The 15,483-nt window shown below is 37.7% G+C and overlaps 1 protein-coding gene across 24 annotated transcripts in view; it reads right to left on the reverse strand.

The window, feature by feature from the left end:
* Positions 1-15,483, reverse strand: part of PTPRD (protein tyrosine phosphatase receptor type D) — a 758,123-nt gene that overhangs the window by 34,234 nt on the left and 708,406 nt on the right. For all 24 annotated transcript variants that reach the window (XM_073880761.1, XM_073880763.1, XM_073880782.1 and 21 more), the window contains 2 exons: positions 14,883-15,002; positions 14,214-14,368 (listed from right to left, as the gene is read on the reverse strand). In XM_073880761.1, coding sequence (XP_073736862.1) covers positions 14,214-14,368; positions 14,883-15,002 — 275 coding nt within the window. The remainder of the gene's footprint in view (positions 1-14,213; positions 14,369-14,882; positions 15,003-15,483) is intronic.

Genomic DNA, 15,483 nt, shown 5'->3' on the forward strand with positions numbered 1-15,483 from the left:
TGTGTGTGTGTGTGTGTGTGTGTGTGTGTGTGTGTGTGTGTGTGTGTTTTAGATTCCACATATGAGAGATCACACAGTACTTGTTTTTCTACAGTGACTGTTCACCTGTGAACCCAAGTTGGGACTGAATTTGAAGGTAGAGAAAACATCTTTCATAAAACCAAAATACCTAATCATCATCATCATCATCACCAAGAACTGTTTAATCTACCAAATTTTATGCAGTTTTTCCATGTAGAAAAGATGCCTTTGGCAAAGGACCAGATTGTTCTTTACCTTCCTAGAGGAATAGATAGGCAGGCAAGTGATTTGCACAAGATTTCATAATTTTAGGGCAGTCCAATATCTCTTAATTTTCTAGATGTGTAATTTTCATTTCTTAGCTTGAAAGACAAATATGGAGTGAAAGTCATGGAATTCTGAGTAGTTCTTATTAGCATATACTTACAGTAAAATCTTTAAGATCTAAGAGCTTCATTTGTTGCCTTGCATTTTTAAATTCCCTACTATGTATGAACTACTCTAAGAAGTTTGATTTTCACTAGGGTTCTAAGACATATGTGAAACATGCCTCATATTTTGCCTCAATCTATGGTCCTCTTTTGTCCACATTAAAATCTAACAACTTTGGCTCTTGATAAAATTTAGAGGCTTACTACTGTGACCTACTGAGGTTGCATCTTTCATATATTTATTTTCTATATTCACATATAGTATTCAAATTGAGCTTAGTTTCAAAGCATAGTGTAATAAAAAACCCAGCATTCTCAATCTGTATCAGGCAATGGGTAGGTCAAATTGTGTTAACAGCCTAGCCTCAGTGGCAAAAGGAGGTTCTGCTTGCTTAGCCCTGCTCTTTATGGCTAGAGACCATGGCAATGAGGTGAAAAAGTACAGATAGAAAAAGGCATTCCGACCCACATCTCTTCCATACAGATCTGGGGGCAGTTATGGATCCAAAAGGAAAAAAGAAATCAGGAAATTAAAAAAAAAAAAGGTGATGATAGCCAAAATTTAGGTAGCAATTCTGGAAGATATTAAATGGCTTTTTTTTCTGCTTTCTTATTTCATAGATTGGCAAAGAACCTGTGTTTTGGGTTATACACAGGGTTTTGTTTTTCTTCTCCCGTCCTGTGAAGGAAATTCACAGTGCACCTAGCCAGGCTAGTAAGAACAGAACAGTGGAAATCAACAGGACTCCGCAGGGTCATCGGTGTCCTATTCAGGCTGAAAAGGTTTGATAGGGTAACATTGTGGGGGGGTGGTCTGGGGGCTTAGTAGAGTTTTAAGACCTCCTTCCACCACCACCCCACCTCAGGTATGTTCTATGCCAAAAAGAGACTTCCTGTTTGCTTAATTTATCATCATTTAGTTTATCTTCAGCACAGAAACCATTTATACATGCAGGAATTTATTTCAAGATTCTCTTCTGATTTTGGTGTTACTTCATACATTTCTGCAAGAAATTATCTCAGCAGCTGTACTTTCTTTAGAAACACAAATGTACCTTATTAATGCTACTTATCAAAGCAAAGTATTTAAAAATACTTGCTAAACATTTGTTTATTTACATAAAAGATTTCGGAGTTTTGCACAGCTAGATTTAGGGCATATAACAAACACTGTGAGTGTGTGAAAGAAATATAAGTGATTCCAGCAGATGGCATGGTCAGAAGCAAGAAAAAGCACAAATTCAAATTGAGAAGCCTGAATGGCTATAATTATAACACATTTACAGTAGAATGGAGAAGGTCATTTACATTATGTTAAGAAATATAGGGGCAGATTCTTATCTTATGTAAGTGTGTTACACAAAATGGGGATTTGGCACATGGGTGACTATCAGACAATATACCACACACAGTTTTTATTTCGATTCCAGCAGAAAAACAATATTGACAAATTTCTTTCTCTCTTTGCTTCCTACTTTATTCAATAGAAGAGGTAACAATAGCATCTGCTGTACTTGGCTGGAGTCTGGGATGAGGAAATTGTGGATGATGAGCCTCCCAGGCATATGGCCACTAAAAAGCTCACACTACAGCCATGGCACAGCCAGGCTGGAGCTCCAGGGGAGCTGCAGACACATAAGGCTGCAGTCCGAACCAGGGCAGGGCTGCCAAACCAGCATGTAAAGTCATTTTTAGTGGCCTGAGTGGTTTTCACCATCATGGCTCCAGGCATTACTGCGAAGTAAGAGGAATTTATCTCTAACATTCTCTCCCTCTCCCTGTGGCAATCCCTCTACCATTTTCTGCTGCGCTGGCCTTACGGACCACCTGGGTGCCCGGCACATCCAGGCTGCTGCCCAGCTACCCCCAACCCTTCTTTCAATCAGTCATGGTCTTAAAGATCTGTGACACTTAATTGGCTCTAATGCATCAAAATTACCTATTCTGACCATCTTAGTTTCAAACATAATGGGTCCCTGCTGTTATATAGGTGCTTTCTGGCTATTTTCCTAATTCAGGCAGAAAATGTTAAGGGACTCCTTAATCAAATTAACCGGATCAAAATTAAAAGGACTATAATGCAGTGGGAAATATATTGGAAGAGTCAGAAGACTTGAGTCCAGAAAGAGTCTATGGGAAAATTGTCAACCTCCTTGGGCCTCATTTTATTTTCTTATCTCTGAAATTAAAGAGATGGAGTGGAAAAGGGAAGGGAAGGTGGGGAGGTAGAGAGGAAGAAGGCAAGAGAAAGAGAAAAGAGAGAGAAGGAAAGGGGAAAGAGGATTTATTTGGGAAGCTTGAGATGTCCCTTCCAGGTCTATGATTCACTGTGAATGAATCATATTCCTGGAATTTTTTATTTTAAAAAGAAGCCTATGAACTCTAATAATTCCTAAATTACAGAAAGATGTAAAGAAATTATTTTTGAAATAGGATGAAATGGGATTAAAGAATATAAATTTCTCCTAGCACAGATGTTGATATTTCAGAAAAAGAATCAGGTAGCAGTTACGAAACAAATTGCATAGACTTTCCTTCTACTTTTTTTTTTAAACCTATTTCATGTATCAACAACAACAACAACAAACCCTCTGTATTTTAGTGTGGGCCTGGGGATTTTACTCCTTAGGAGGAACATTTACTGTGAACTTAGCCAGGCTGGCAGGAATGGAGAGAAGAGCTCTATGTGTCCAGTAAATAAGGTTCATTGACATAGAACTCAGTGCCGGGATAAATGAAGTCACACATCATTTGTTGCTTCTCCTATCATGAAGTGGAATCTGTTTCATTACCCCCTGAATACTGGATGGCCCCTGCCTTGCTTTGAGCAAAAGAGTGTGGTGAAAGTGATGATGTGTGACTTCCAAGGTTTGGCCTCAAAAGGCCTCAGAAGCTTCTCCTTTGATTCCCCAGAACTCTGAGACCACCAGACCAGGATGCAGTATCATGGGGAGGGGGACAAGCTAGCTTTCCCAGGCCTTCCAGCTGGCTGCAAAGGACAGCTCAGGAGAGGCCAGCAGAAGACCACTTCCTGGCCCCAAGTCAACCCACAGAACTGTGAGAAATAACAGATTGTGGTGGTTTTAAGCCAGTAAGTTTGGGTTGGTATTTATAAGCAGTGGTGGTTGACTGATAGCTATACCCTCCATCTCAGAAAGGTCACCAATTCCTAAGGCACACAGCTATAACAGAAACAGAAATATGGTCACAACTTTTTTTTTTTTTTAAGATCCAATGCTCAAAACCAACCCAATCTGAGACAAATGAAAAAACCAGATAAATGGAAAAGAAATATTTTCTCAAAAAGATCATAATTCTCAAAATCCTTTCTTTTCAGGTGTTAAAATGAATTTGAGCAAGTAGATGTTCAGCTTTTCTTATCAGAATGGAAGAACTACAGGGGGCCCCTGAGTGGCTCAGCCGTTAAGCATCTGTGTTCGACTCAAGTCACGATCCCAGGATCCTGGGACTGAGCCCCTCATCGGGCTCCCTGCTCCGCGGGAAGCCTGCTTCTCCCTCTCCCCCCTGCTTGTGTTCCCTCTCTCACTGTCTCTCTCTTTGTCAAATAAATCAATAAAATCTTAAGAAAAAAAAAGAATGGAAGAGCTACAGTTAACCCTGCCCCATCTCATCTAGTCAATTTAGATATATCAGTGAAAGTCTTAACCACTGTCCCTCTCTTGGGGGACTGAAAGGTGGAGAAGGATTCTTTTTGGGGGGGTGGGAGGTGGGAAAAGTATGGAGGGAGGTGGGATGGAGAAAGAGAGAAAAAGAGAGAGACAGCTCAAGCTCTTTGGAAGAAGGACTACAAAAAATAAATAAATGGAAGTGTTTAATTATTTCACAAGAAACTTATCTTCAACAAACTCTTTGATTTAAAAATAGAATGTGCTGTCCCAGAATATATACCCCCCAAAAAATCAAAGAGCAAGGGATTTTTAGGGCCTTTATGTTTGGGCAGGGGGTCTTGCATTATGACTCACTTGTCTTCCATCCATCTAATCTTTTATCTTTGGCTTCCACTAGAGACTGAAAAAGGGGACAGCTACTAAGTCATATGCCACTTAAAGGCATTCCTAAGGTTTAATGTTTTGAACTTCCAGAATGCTAGACATCCATACCAAGCATGAATATGAAGCAATGTGACTAATATACTAGCAAAAAACAAAAACAAAAACAAAAACAAAAAAAAAACAGCACTTGTCAGACCCAAAGACCATGGCCCTTAGAAGTAGCCACCTTGGGAGGCTGAAGATTTATTACTGCTGCATTAATTTGCCGCCATGGAGCAAAAGTACTTTTTGAAACTCCTTTTTGGCAGTAGAGTTAAGAGCCTGTCACCTGTTCTTTTGAATTCCCTAATGGTGGCATATATTCATCCTTGAGGTTGGATTATTTATTTATTTACTTTTTTAAGTGCCAAGAGATATGTAGCGTCATCTTGAGTTTGTATGGTTTGGGTGGCCAAGGTAGAGGGTATTATTGGCTGATTTTTCAAGTAATGAACCTAGCTCACTGTATGCTCTAAAAAGGGATTCTTAAGGGAAGTCTCATAAAGAAGTCTTCTCAATGTTTAAAATGAGGATGCCATTCAAAGAAGTGTTTTCAAGCTTTAAAGCTTTGAGGTGGGCTATCATTTGGATGCATACATTCTGCACCATCAAAGATCAGATTAGCTGCCATATAGCAATGGTTCAGCCAGGGGTGAATTTGCTCCCAAGGGGACATTTGGCAATGTCTGAGGGCATTTTTGATTGTCACAATCCTTGGGGCATGCTACTGGCATCTGGTGGGCAGAGGCCAAGGATGCTGAGAAGCATCCTTCAATGCACAGGGCAGTCTCCCACAACAAAAATTATATGACCCAAATATCAATGGTGTTGAGGTTGAAAAGCTTGTTTTATAGTAACAATGTATTTTAACAAGATTTTTAAAGTGCAATGAAATAATTACTACATGTACTATTACGTGTTTTTAAAGTGTTAAATTTTATTTATTTATTTATTTATTTTTTAAAGATTTTATTTATTTATTTATTTGAGAGAGAGAGAGAATGAGAGATAGAGAGCATGAGAGGGAAGAGGGTCAGAGGGAGAAGCAGACTCCCCGTCAAGCAGGGAGCCCGATGCGGGACTCGATCCCAGGACTCCAGGATCATGACCTGAGCCGAAGGCAGTTGCTTAACTGACTGAGCCACCAAATTTTAAAGCGTTAAATAGTTGCCACTCACCTAGGTTAATATATGTATATACACACACCCATACGTTTTCTACTCTTCTAAGTTACAAATTACATACAAAATCCACACTTCAGAAAAATGTGATAATGTGATAATGTTCTTTGCTGTTTGATAGTAAGAGAACCGATTTAAATAAGCCAACTTTTATGTAAGGTAAAACAATGACAACAAAAACATCTATTAGTATGAATATTTATTGACTTCTTTCTATGTGGCAGGTACCTGGCTAATTGTCACTTTACACATATCATCTTATTTAATCTTTATACACAATACTGTGAGGGACATACTACTATTATCCTTACCTTACTGATCAGGAAATTGAAGTTTAGAAAGGTTAAATAAATTGCAGTGAACAGTGCAGCTGGGATTTGAGCTCTAGTAAGCTGATTTCAAATGATTTTTAATACTAACCACCATTTAATGCTGTCCCCAAAGGGGATTTTGGACCTGTTAAAAGCCATCTCTGTTGTGGGCAGGGGACAGTTCTGCTCTCATTTGTATAACATAAATTGGGCAAAATAGAAAACAGCAGTATGGTGTAGACAAAGAGGAGAGGACCTTGAATCATAAAACATGGGTTCTCAATCAGACTTTCTACTTACGAGTCGGGTATATGGTCTTCAGCAAGTCATTTAACTTCTCAGAGTCTCAATTTCCTTATCTGTAGTGTGGAGATGGTAATAATATACCCCTACTATTTTTGCTGTAAAGACTAAATAAAATAGATGATGGAAAGATGCTCTGTCAATGGCCACTTCCCTACACAAAAGTAACTTGGTTGTTATTCTTGGGCATGAGATGGAAATGGAGAGGTGACAGTTTCCCAGGTGCCCTTGCAGGGATTCTCAGGATCCACCCCTGATACCTGACACTGACTTTAGTTGTTTCTTACAATACTCTCCTCTAGGAAATTTTCCATTTCATCAGGTAGCCGGAATTCTCCCCCTAGTACCCCAAACACCTTCTGTGCAAGTTTTATATTTTATACCTACTGAAGCCATTATGAAATTCCTTTTGTTTTCTTTGGGTTCAATTACTCTTAAATTATTTCACTGCATCTAAGACAGTTTTCTCCTATAGGACTGTGTCATCAAACTATTGAAGATCTGACCTCCTGATTTATATCACCATGTTGTTTCATAAATTAAGAATTTGCTCTGTATGCCCAATTATTAGTATATAAGAACAGAACCTACACAATAGCTTCAATGTGGTAAAATCACTTCTCCTCACCTTAAAATGTTTCCATAAATAAGGATACAATTTGTATATTCCACTCATTTTCTTATCGAGAGATGTTGGTATTTTTAACCATCCAGTCTTTCAACTACAGAAGGCTAGATTCTCTTATTAATTTATACATGAAAATGAATCCCAGGTTTAAGGAAAATATGGGTCTATGGTTTGCACTTGTCAGCATCTCAAAACTATCATATACTTTGGCAATACTTGTGGTCTCTGCTCTAAAGAGATATTTGAATGGAACATTGGGGAAAATAAAGGATGGAATTTAGAATAAGTGGTTAAAATGCATTAAACAATTTTCCATAGCACTTTGAGCTCCTTTGGATCACAAAGTCTTTTATTTTTATGATCATATGCAACATTTTCCAAAATGTTTTTACCTGGTTTCCAAAACCTTTTTACCTTGAAAAGGCTATTTTTGTCAATATTAGTCTGATATTAGAAGTAAATGATTATGTTGTAAATATGATCTAAGTAGTTTCTTGCTTGTGCTTTCACCTATAAAGTCAAAAAGTATTAACAAAGTTGGATCTTATGAATCTTTCTAACCCCAAATTATCATTTGATTTTTATCAGACCACACTTAGTGGTCCATTGATGCTTCCAAAACATTATTAATCTACATCTAGCCCTCAGTTCCTATTCCTTGTGGTTTTATTTTTTAAGATTTTATTTATTTTTTTGTGGGGATGAGAGAGAGAGGGTGCAAGTGGGGGGGGCAGAGGGAGAGGGAAAAGCGCTCAGCAGGGAGCCCGATGCGGGGCTCAATCCCAGGACCCCAGATCATGACCTGAGCTGAAGGCAGACACTTAACTGACTGAGCCACCCAGGCGCCCTTATTCTTTCTGGTTTTAAAGACTGGTTTGATTCTACGATGTACATGACTTTAATTATCCTTAAGGTCTATTTTACTCTTCTTGGAATCTTCTCATTTAGAAGGCAGATTTAGGGGGTCTTGATCTATCCCTTCCTTCATATTTATCCACAAATAAATTTCTCCTATAAAGATAATGTATTCCCTTCATCCTAAAAAGGGTTAACCATGACTCAGAGTTAGTACCATGGGTAAAGGGTTTATAATTGACACATTGAAATTATGGCTTCACCCCAATTTATTCATTCTTAAAAAGCGAATTCAAATCAGTTGTCATATTGCTTTGGCACTAGTAAAATATAAACCACAAATTCTTCTATAGAACAACATAAAGAATGGGGCTCAATATGGAGAAAAGGGAAAAAGACTTCTTTGTTTTCTAAGAGGAAGAGTGAAACAATATAGGGAAATGTAACATATGACCTCTATGAAAATCAAAACTTAATAAATAGCTTGAAAGTTCTGTCCCTTAGTTTCTTTCAAAATCAAAATTTAGAAGTAAGGAGAAAAATACTGCATGTCTCTATTCATGTACTGCATAGATATATGTGAAGAGGTTATGGCAAATATCCATCTGACAACCATTCAGTTAACAAATACATATTAAGGAGGTAAGTGTAAGGAACTAAGGTAGTCTCTGCAACGAGAAAAGTCAGAACTAGATATGATGATGAGTAAACAGGTCGAGGACTTTGAAACGGGCCAAATTTACAAACTCCCTGTGCTTAATGCTCCTCACAAATAAAACATACTGTTTTGTGGATTAAACGAGTGATCCCTTAAGTGCTGAGTGATATTGGAAAACGGTGATGGCTCAGTAATGGGTAGCCACTGTGACTATTCTAAAATGATTAAGGGGTAGAAAAGACTCACATACTAACAATTACCCTTGCTACAGAATGAGTAAAATAAAGGCTAGAAGATGGCCATGTGATGTGGGAGCAGAAAGAAATGAGTGGCTCATTTTGACCAGGTCATCAGGATAGGCTTAAAAAATGCAATGTCTTCCAAGTGGTGGCCAAAGATGGAGGTGAGGACCAGCAAGTGATCTTGAGGCTGGAAAACTCACTTGGTTGATGGGCACAGGCAGCCTAGGGCACACAGCGGCCATCACTACGGCACAGGCTCAGGCTCACTTGGTCGATGGGCACAGGCAGCCTAGGGCACACGGTGGCCATCACTAGTGACATGAGCTCAGGCGAGGAAGTTGGTCTTCCTTGGGCTCTGTTTCTTCTTGTGTAAAATGGGAAAATAAGGTTCCTACCTCTGAAGATGATTCATATATAAAAAACATTAACACATGTAAAACACTTAGAATAGGGCCTGTCCAGTTGAGAAGAAAGAGTATTTGCTGTCGATTAAGGGTACAGGATGTTTAACTATTATTATGGATAAAAAACAGGGAGCTGTGTCTATCTTTAATCATGGAATGGAGAGCATATGAAAAAGGACATAAAAGAGTTGTAGAAAAGGGGACTCAGAAATAGGTATAAGAAAGATGAAGGCAAAAAAAAAAAAAAAGAAAGAAAGACAAAGGCAATTTAAAACAATTAAATTCTCATAAGAAATACCAGAAAAATACAGTCTCATGTTAAACAAACAAACAAACAAAAAACAGTTCAGCCCTGAAATGATCTTACTGTTTCTATAAAAGCTTCTAAAACACCCCATGGAATTCAATTAACTTCAGAAAGCAATTATTGAGCGCCTACTATGATGTAAGAGCTTGGATACAAATGTGCATAATCCCATTGGCCATGCCCTTTGGGATTTCAAGGCATATGTGATCTGTACACATTTAATATTCTAAGTGTGAACCTATTTTATGAGATCTCAAAGAATACAGTGTTTAATTCTTTCTGCAGGAAGAGAAATGGGAAATGAGCTTAAAAGAATTTTCCAGAATTTCAACTCAGATATTTACAATATGAAGTAATCCCTATAAATGGATGAGTTGAGCCATGTGTAAAACAATAGGGATTGGGAAGGTTTGGAAAACTGGATACTGCATTCCAGCTTAAAGGCATTCAAGTTCAAATTAAAAAAAAAAATTACCATGGATGTAAACAAAACCATCTGAGGTCAGTTTGCAACCTTTGCAATACACATGGCAAGTGTTACTTGTGTTACTTGAGGTGGATTAGGAAACAGGATTGAACATCAGCAGGTGGAGAGGGGAACACGTGAAATTCTAGAGTGTATAAATATCATTTACCAAGAGACAGAGATGAAAGTATTTGGAATGTGTAGCTAGCGGTAGGTGGCTAAGAGAGGGAACAATGAGGCATGAGGGAGACATCAGCCTAGATTATAAAGGGCCAGGAACACAATGCTAAGTTCAAACATCATCTTGATGGCATCAAGAACCACCTCATTAATTTCCTTAACGGTATCCTCTTAAGGATGCATCCTTAACAGTATCCTCTTAAGAGTTCAGTGGTTTCTCAGGTCTTCAAGAACACAGATTTGTTATTATAAATGATTCTATCTCATAGGAAATGAGAAAATGTTCTCTGTCACTGGAGAAAATTTGACGGAACTACCATGATGGAAAACATCTAACTTTTTAAAAATCTGTTAGATTAAATACTGCATATTTAGAAACATCTGTTTATTCATAGGATACACAGCTCAGTCGCATAGATTATATCCAAGTTAATGTTGATTATTTTCTCTTGAGTGTAAATATATATATATATATACATATATATATATACAGCTTTTAAAACTTATTCAATAATTAATATGCTAATAATTATTTGACATTGTTCTAAGGGCTTTATCATTTCATATTATTTCACTTCATCTTCATGAAACTCTTACTGCTGTGGAGAGATCACCCCACTTACAGGTAAAGAAATACAGGATAGCAGATAGGAGGTAACTTGCCCAAAGTCACACAGCCCATAAGCAAACAATCCAGCATTTCACCCAGGCAGTCTCTCCCCAGCGTGTGTGCTCTTAATGTGGAGTTTATAGGCTCTGTATGAACTGGTTGATAGCTAGAGCTGGTCTTTCTTCCTAGGCCTGTAGAACCATTCTTCTAGAAATATGGTAGACCCTAGCCTTGTCTGTGATTACCACTAGGCTATCCTCCTAGCTCTTTCTTACTCCTGACTGTTAGAATTTCTCTTATTCATAGTAGCTCTTTTTAGTCCTGGCACATTTATCACCAGACAGAACTACTGGAGGAACATGAATCTTCTCTTTTTCTGCCCCCTCCCCCCTCTGTTTGTACTACTACCAGACTTCATTTAAAACTTCCTTCATTCTCACAGGATCTGTTTGGCAGAAGGCTTGGGTTTGACTTCGTCACTACTTCTTCATAACAGAGGGAAAAAAAGTCAAATCCATCATAGGAGAAATCACAACATGAAATACAGTATTTACTAAATTCCAGAGTATTTGTGTGATTATTTACAACAGGGTCATGATTACTGTCATTGATAACTCTGTTACTTGTCAATTGTGGGTTTCTGCAAAGTTTCTTCCTGCTTAGAGATGATTTCTAAACTAGCATTTCTTGGGTTCCACACAAGCCGTTTTTGTCTGCAGTGACTTTTCTCTGCCACTCCATCAGAAAAATTGTGCTCTGAGGTTTTAACATACACTGTATCCACGTCAGTGATTCATGCTGATTTGCATGGTAACAGTGTGGACATGGCCAGGATTTCTCACAGACACATGAGATAACTTATGGGTGAGCACAGATCATTTCTCAGAGCTCAGTTTATGCTGCATCTTTCCCTCATTGTTTCAAAGTCACTAATAAATTTCTTCTACTGATATACCTACTTTTCTGTTTAATACAAAGCTTCTCCAGAGCCTCAGGCACAGCACTTCCAAATGTCAACTGCTATTAGCTCTGCACATTCATCTTTGTTTCCTTATTTCTCCGAAGTTGTCTGTATCTCTCAGAGGTGAGTCCAGGTGGCTTGACATAACATCGGGGTGCGGGGGTATAGGAGTGTATGTATATTCTCAAAATAATGCATATAGCTATTTATCTCATCTCTCCTTCTTGCCTGCAAACTTTTCTGGACCCAACTAAGTATCTAGCATAAAGCCTTACACCTTGCTTAAGATCAACAGAGCATAAATTGTGTTTTTAAATTATCAGTCAATCAATCACTCCATCGAGTATCCCAGGTCCTCCACTTTAATTTACAGGAACGGGAAGCATATTTTCAGACAGGGAACATGCTGTATTTCAAACTGTAATGCAAATACAATGTTTTGTGAGAACGTACAAGTTAGGTTTACTTCATTTTTATCTGTATTTATATATATCTCAATGTGTGTGTGTGTGCTTGTGTATATATCACTGTATGTGTATTTCTGTGTGAACTGCATTTTCGCCTTTAGGAATATGAGGGCAACCTTTCTTCAGTGAGCCCAAACTTCCTGTTTCCCTATCCTGCAGCCAAAATTCATGTGAAAACATTTCATGTGTGATCTTCATAATCAAGTGGAGCTGGTGCCAAGCAGGGGTGGGGACATGTCACCAAGCACAGTGACTCTTTGACATATGTGAAGAAGGATATATGACAGAGTATACCGACTGGTCAAACTAGTGCCTGCCGAAACCAACAGGCAGGAGAACCAGAAATCTGCTGTCAAGATGCAAGAGCATTGGCTCAAATTAAGAAAAATAATTTCTAGTGTTTCAGAACCATGCAAAACACTGCAACATAGTGTCAGTTCCAGAGAAGTAAGTACTAGATTATAAAACATGAGCCAGACTATGTCTGGCTTCCTAGCTCTCAGTACTTGAACCAAACCCTGTAGCTTCTCTTCTGCTCTCTTCTCTTGATCCGACATACCTTTAAGAACATCAAACAGAGAAAAGCATGGGACAGTGCTTTGGAATTTGTAAAATACTCTATAAATATAATGTGGTGTTATTAGTTTTTGTTGGGGAAAAATTGTTGGGAAAGAGAAATAAAACATCTCCTTGTTCAAAACCTGCTAGGCTGCTGTTTAACAATTACCACTGTAGCATGGGTTAGTCAGGTGAATTTTACTGCTTTTATTCTGCTCTATCTGTTGTCCCCATCTTTTTGTAAAAACAGAGGCATTTTTAGGATCCACTGTATTATGCTCAAGTATAATATGGGATATGAAAGAATTATACTATTAAGTGATGATAGAAGTGGTTTATGATAGATGCTTTCTTTTTTTCATATATACTTACCCACAGCAATTTTACTTGTCTGTGCAAAAAATCATATTCTCTCATATTTGAAGTACCCAATTTACAAAGAACTATTATGGATTATATGAATTATAAGTTTGTATAGTAATATATAGAATCTGATTAGGTATCTTTAGTAATATGTTCATAATGATACTTGAGAAGAACTAAGGAAGTGGTAAGAAATCAGTTAAATAGTAAAAATGTATAAACACATTTGTAGTAGAATCTGAGTGGTGATATAAAGATTGTTACTCAGCATTAAGTAAAAAATAATCATAAATTATACAACATTTCAAAAGAAATACAGGCTTATTACCTCCAAGTACATAAAATAAATTCTTCCAAAATATAGGTCTTTATATTATATTAAATTTTTAAAACTCAGATTAGTATAGTTTCTATATGTGACTTGATAATACTAATATGTAGAAGGTATCTAAAAGCTGTTATAGTTAGGGGCACCTGGGTAGCTCAATCAGTTAAGCGTTTGCCTTTGGCTCAGGTCATGATCCCAGGGTCCTGGGATCGAACCCCACGTCGGGCTCTCTACTCAGTGGCAGCCTGCTTCTCCCTCTCCCTGTCGCTCCCCCGATTGTACTCTGTCTGTCAAATAAATAAATAAAATTTTAAAAAAAAAAGCTTTTATATTTATAGTATTATTTTGTTCGGCAATTTTCTTTCCTATATATAGTAAAAAGGTTGTATCAGCCCAAGCCACAAGAACTTGTCAAGCAATTCCTCTATCTTTCTTTCTATCTATCTATCTATCTATCTATCTATCTATCTATCTATCTATCATCTATCTATCTCATTTCTAAAGAATATTCCTCACACAGATGAAACTTGAACCAAATCACAAGATTGATTCTTAACTCTTTTCTGTTTCATCTATTTATTGCCATGTGCACACTTAATTTTGTGTTTATATGTTTATTTATTTTTGCTCCAAAGAGAAAATAGCATGAACCATACATAGTTGCTTATCACCTCCAGAGAGGCATATTCATCTATATCAAATCCTTTCTACAAATGTTAGTATGGACCTCATTTGACTAAAAACCACTGTATTATTTATAAAGAGATCTATTATCCCAGAGAATCAAAAAGTTGGAAGGAGAATATCCAATGAGGAACAATTTAGCTTTCTGTTTCCTCTTGGACCTTCTGACTATGAGAAAAACAAATGCTCTCAGTGGTTCTTACCTGCAGTGTACAACCATGGGACCTGCATCAGGAGGGTTACAGGTTTTGACTCTCCGTAAGAAAGCTAGAAAAGGTGTAGGGTGCTCTGGAACGCCGTGATCAGGCCAGGCAGTGAACTGGAATTGTCTTACTTCTCTCTTCTCGCTTGACCCATTCTGTGAAGCAGGAAGACTGGGTAAGATTCTGTGTTCTTAGCCTCAGATTGTAGTGATGAGTAGTAACATGGAAGAGGTAACATGGAAATATGCTATCTTAATTCCTTCCCCTACCCTATGACCTTTGGGAAGATGCACTCTTTGGAACTATCAACACCAAGCTATTTGTAAATGACAACTATTTGCTCAGGAAGATAAACATTCTTAGGTGAGAAGCATTATATTTTTTAGGTATAACTATCAGGAGTGCACCTGTTGTAATTTGCAGAAAGAATTAGCTCTTCTTCATCTATTCTTCATTTGTGGAAACTTCTGTTCAGAGTGAGAGTTCCGTATTTACTTATAAATCACTGGACAAGGAGAAAAATTGCTGAGTGATAATGGAAGAATTATTTCATTCTTCACCGTTGCCAGTGGAATCAAGATTAAAGTCTTAAGATATTTGATTTCTCAAAAGATGCTTTCTTTAAATAATGGAAAGGGGAAACGGAGGGGGAAAAAATAAAAGGCAAACCTTGTAAAGTGCAAATGTCCGCACACAGTACGTGGCCAGTTCCACCGTATCAAGCAGCGTCACTTGCACCAACCCGTGGGTTTCTGTGCCTCTACTGGGCCAGTACTGGTCACACTTCACCTAGAAGAAACAAGTGACGCATTCAGGGCAGATGCTCATCAATTTCTCTATTTGCCTCACTCGGAGTTGCTGTTGAAGGAAAACAGCTTTTTGGTGTTTCATTTTATGTTGATCTTTTTCTGGCATGTATTCTTGTTATCCCATATATGTAAATTACTGCTCTAATGCCAATATAAACCGCATTTTTCAAACTGGTAGGAATACTAAGCAGTAACAGATTCGATTTTCCTGGAGAAAAATAAATTGCAGATTGTTGCTGAGTAAAATAAAGAAAGCGGTATTTGAAACTTTAGAGTACTTGAAAAGAAAACACAAATTTGAAAGAGGGCACTTATTGAATGGAGCACTGGGTGTTATACGCAAACAATGAATCATGGAACACTACATCAAAAACTAATGATATAATGTATGGTGATTAACATAACATAATAAAAAATAAATAAAAAAAGAAAACACAAGTTTGTTCTGGGATATATGTCAT

This window comes from Callorhinus ursinus, unplaced genomic scaffold (assembly GCF_003265705.2).
Source record: "Callorhinus ursinus isolate GAN/ISIS: 27379988/994484 unplaced genomic scaffold, GSC_fseal_2.0 scaffold39, whole genome shotgun sequence".
NCBI classification, from domain to species: domain Eukaryota; kingdom Metazoa; phylum Chordata; class Mammalia; order Carnivora; family Otariidae; genus Callorhinus; species Callorhinus ursinus.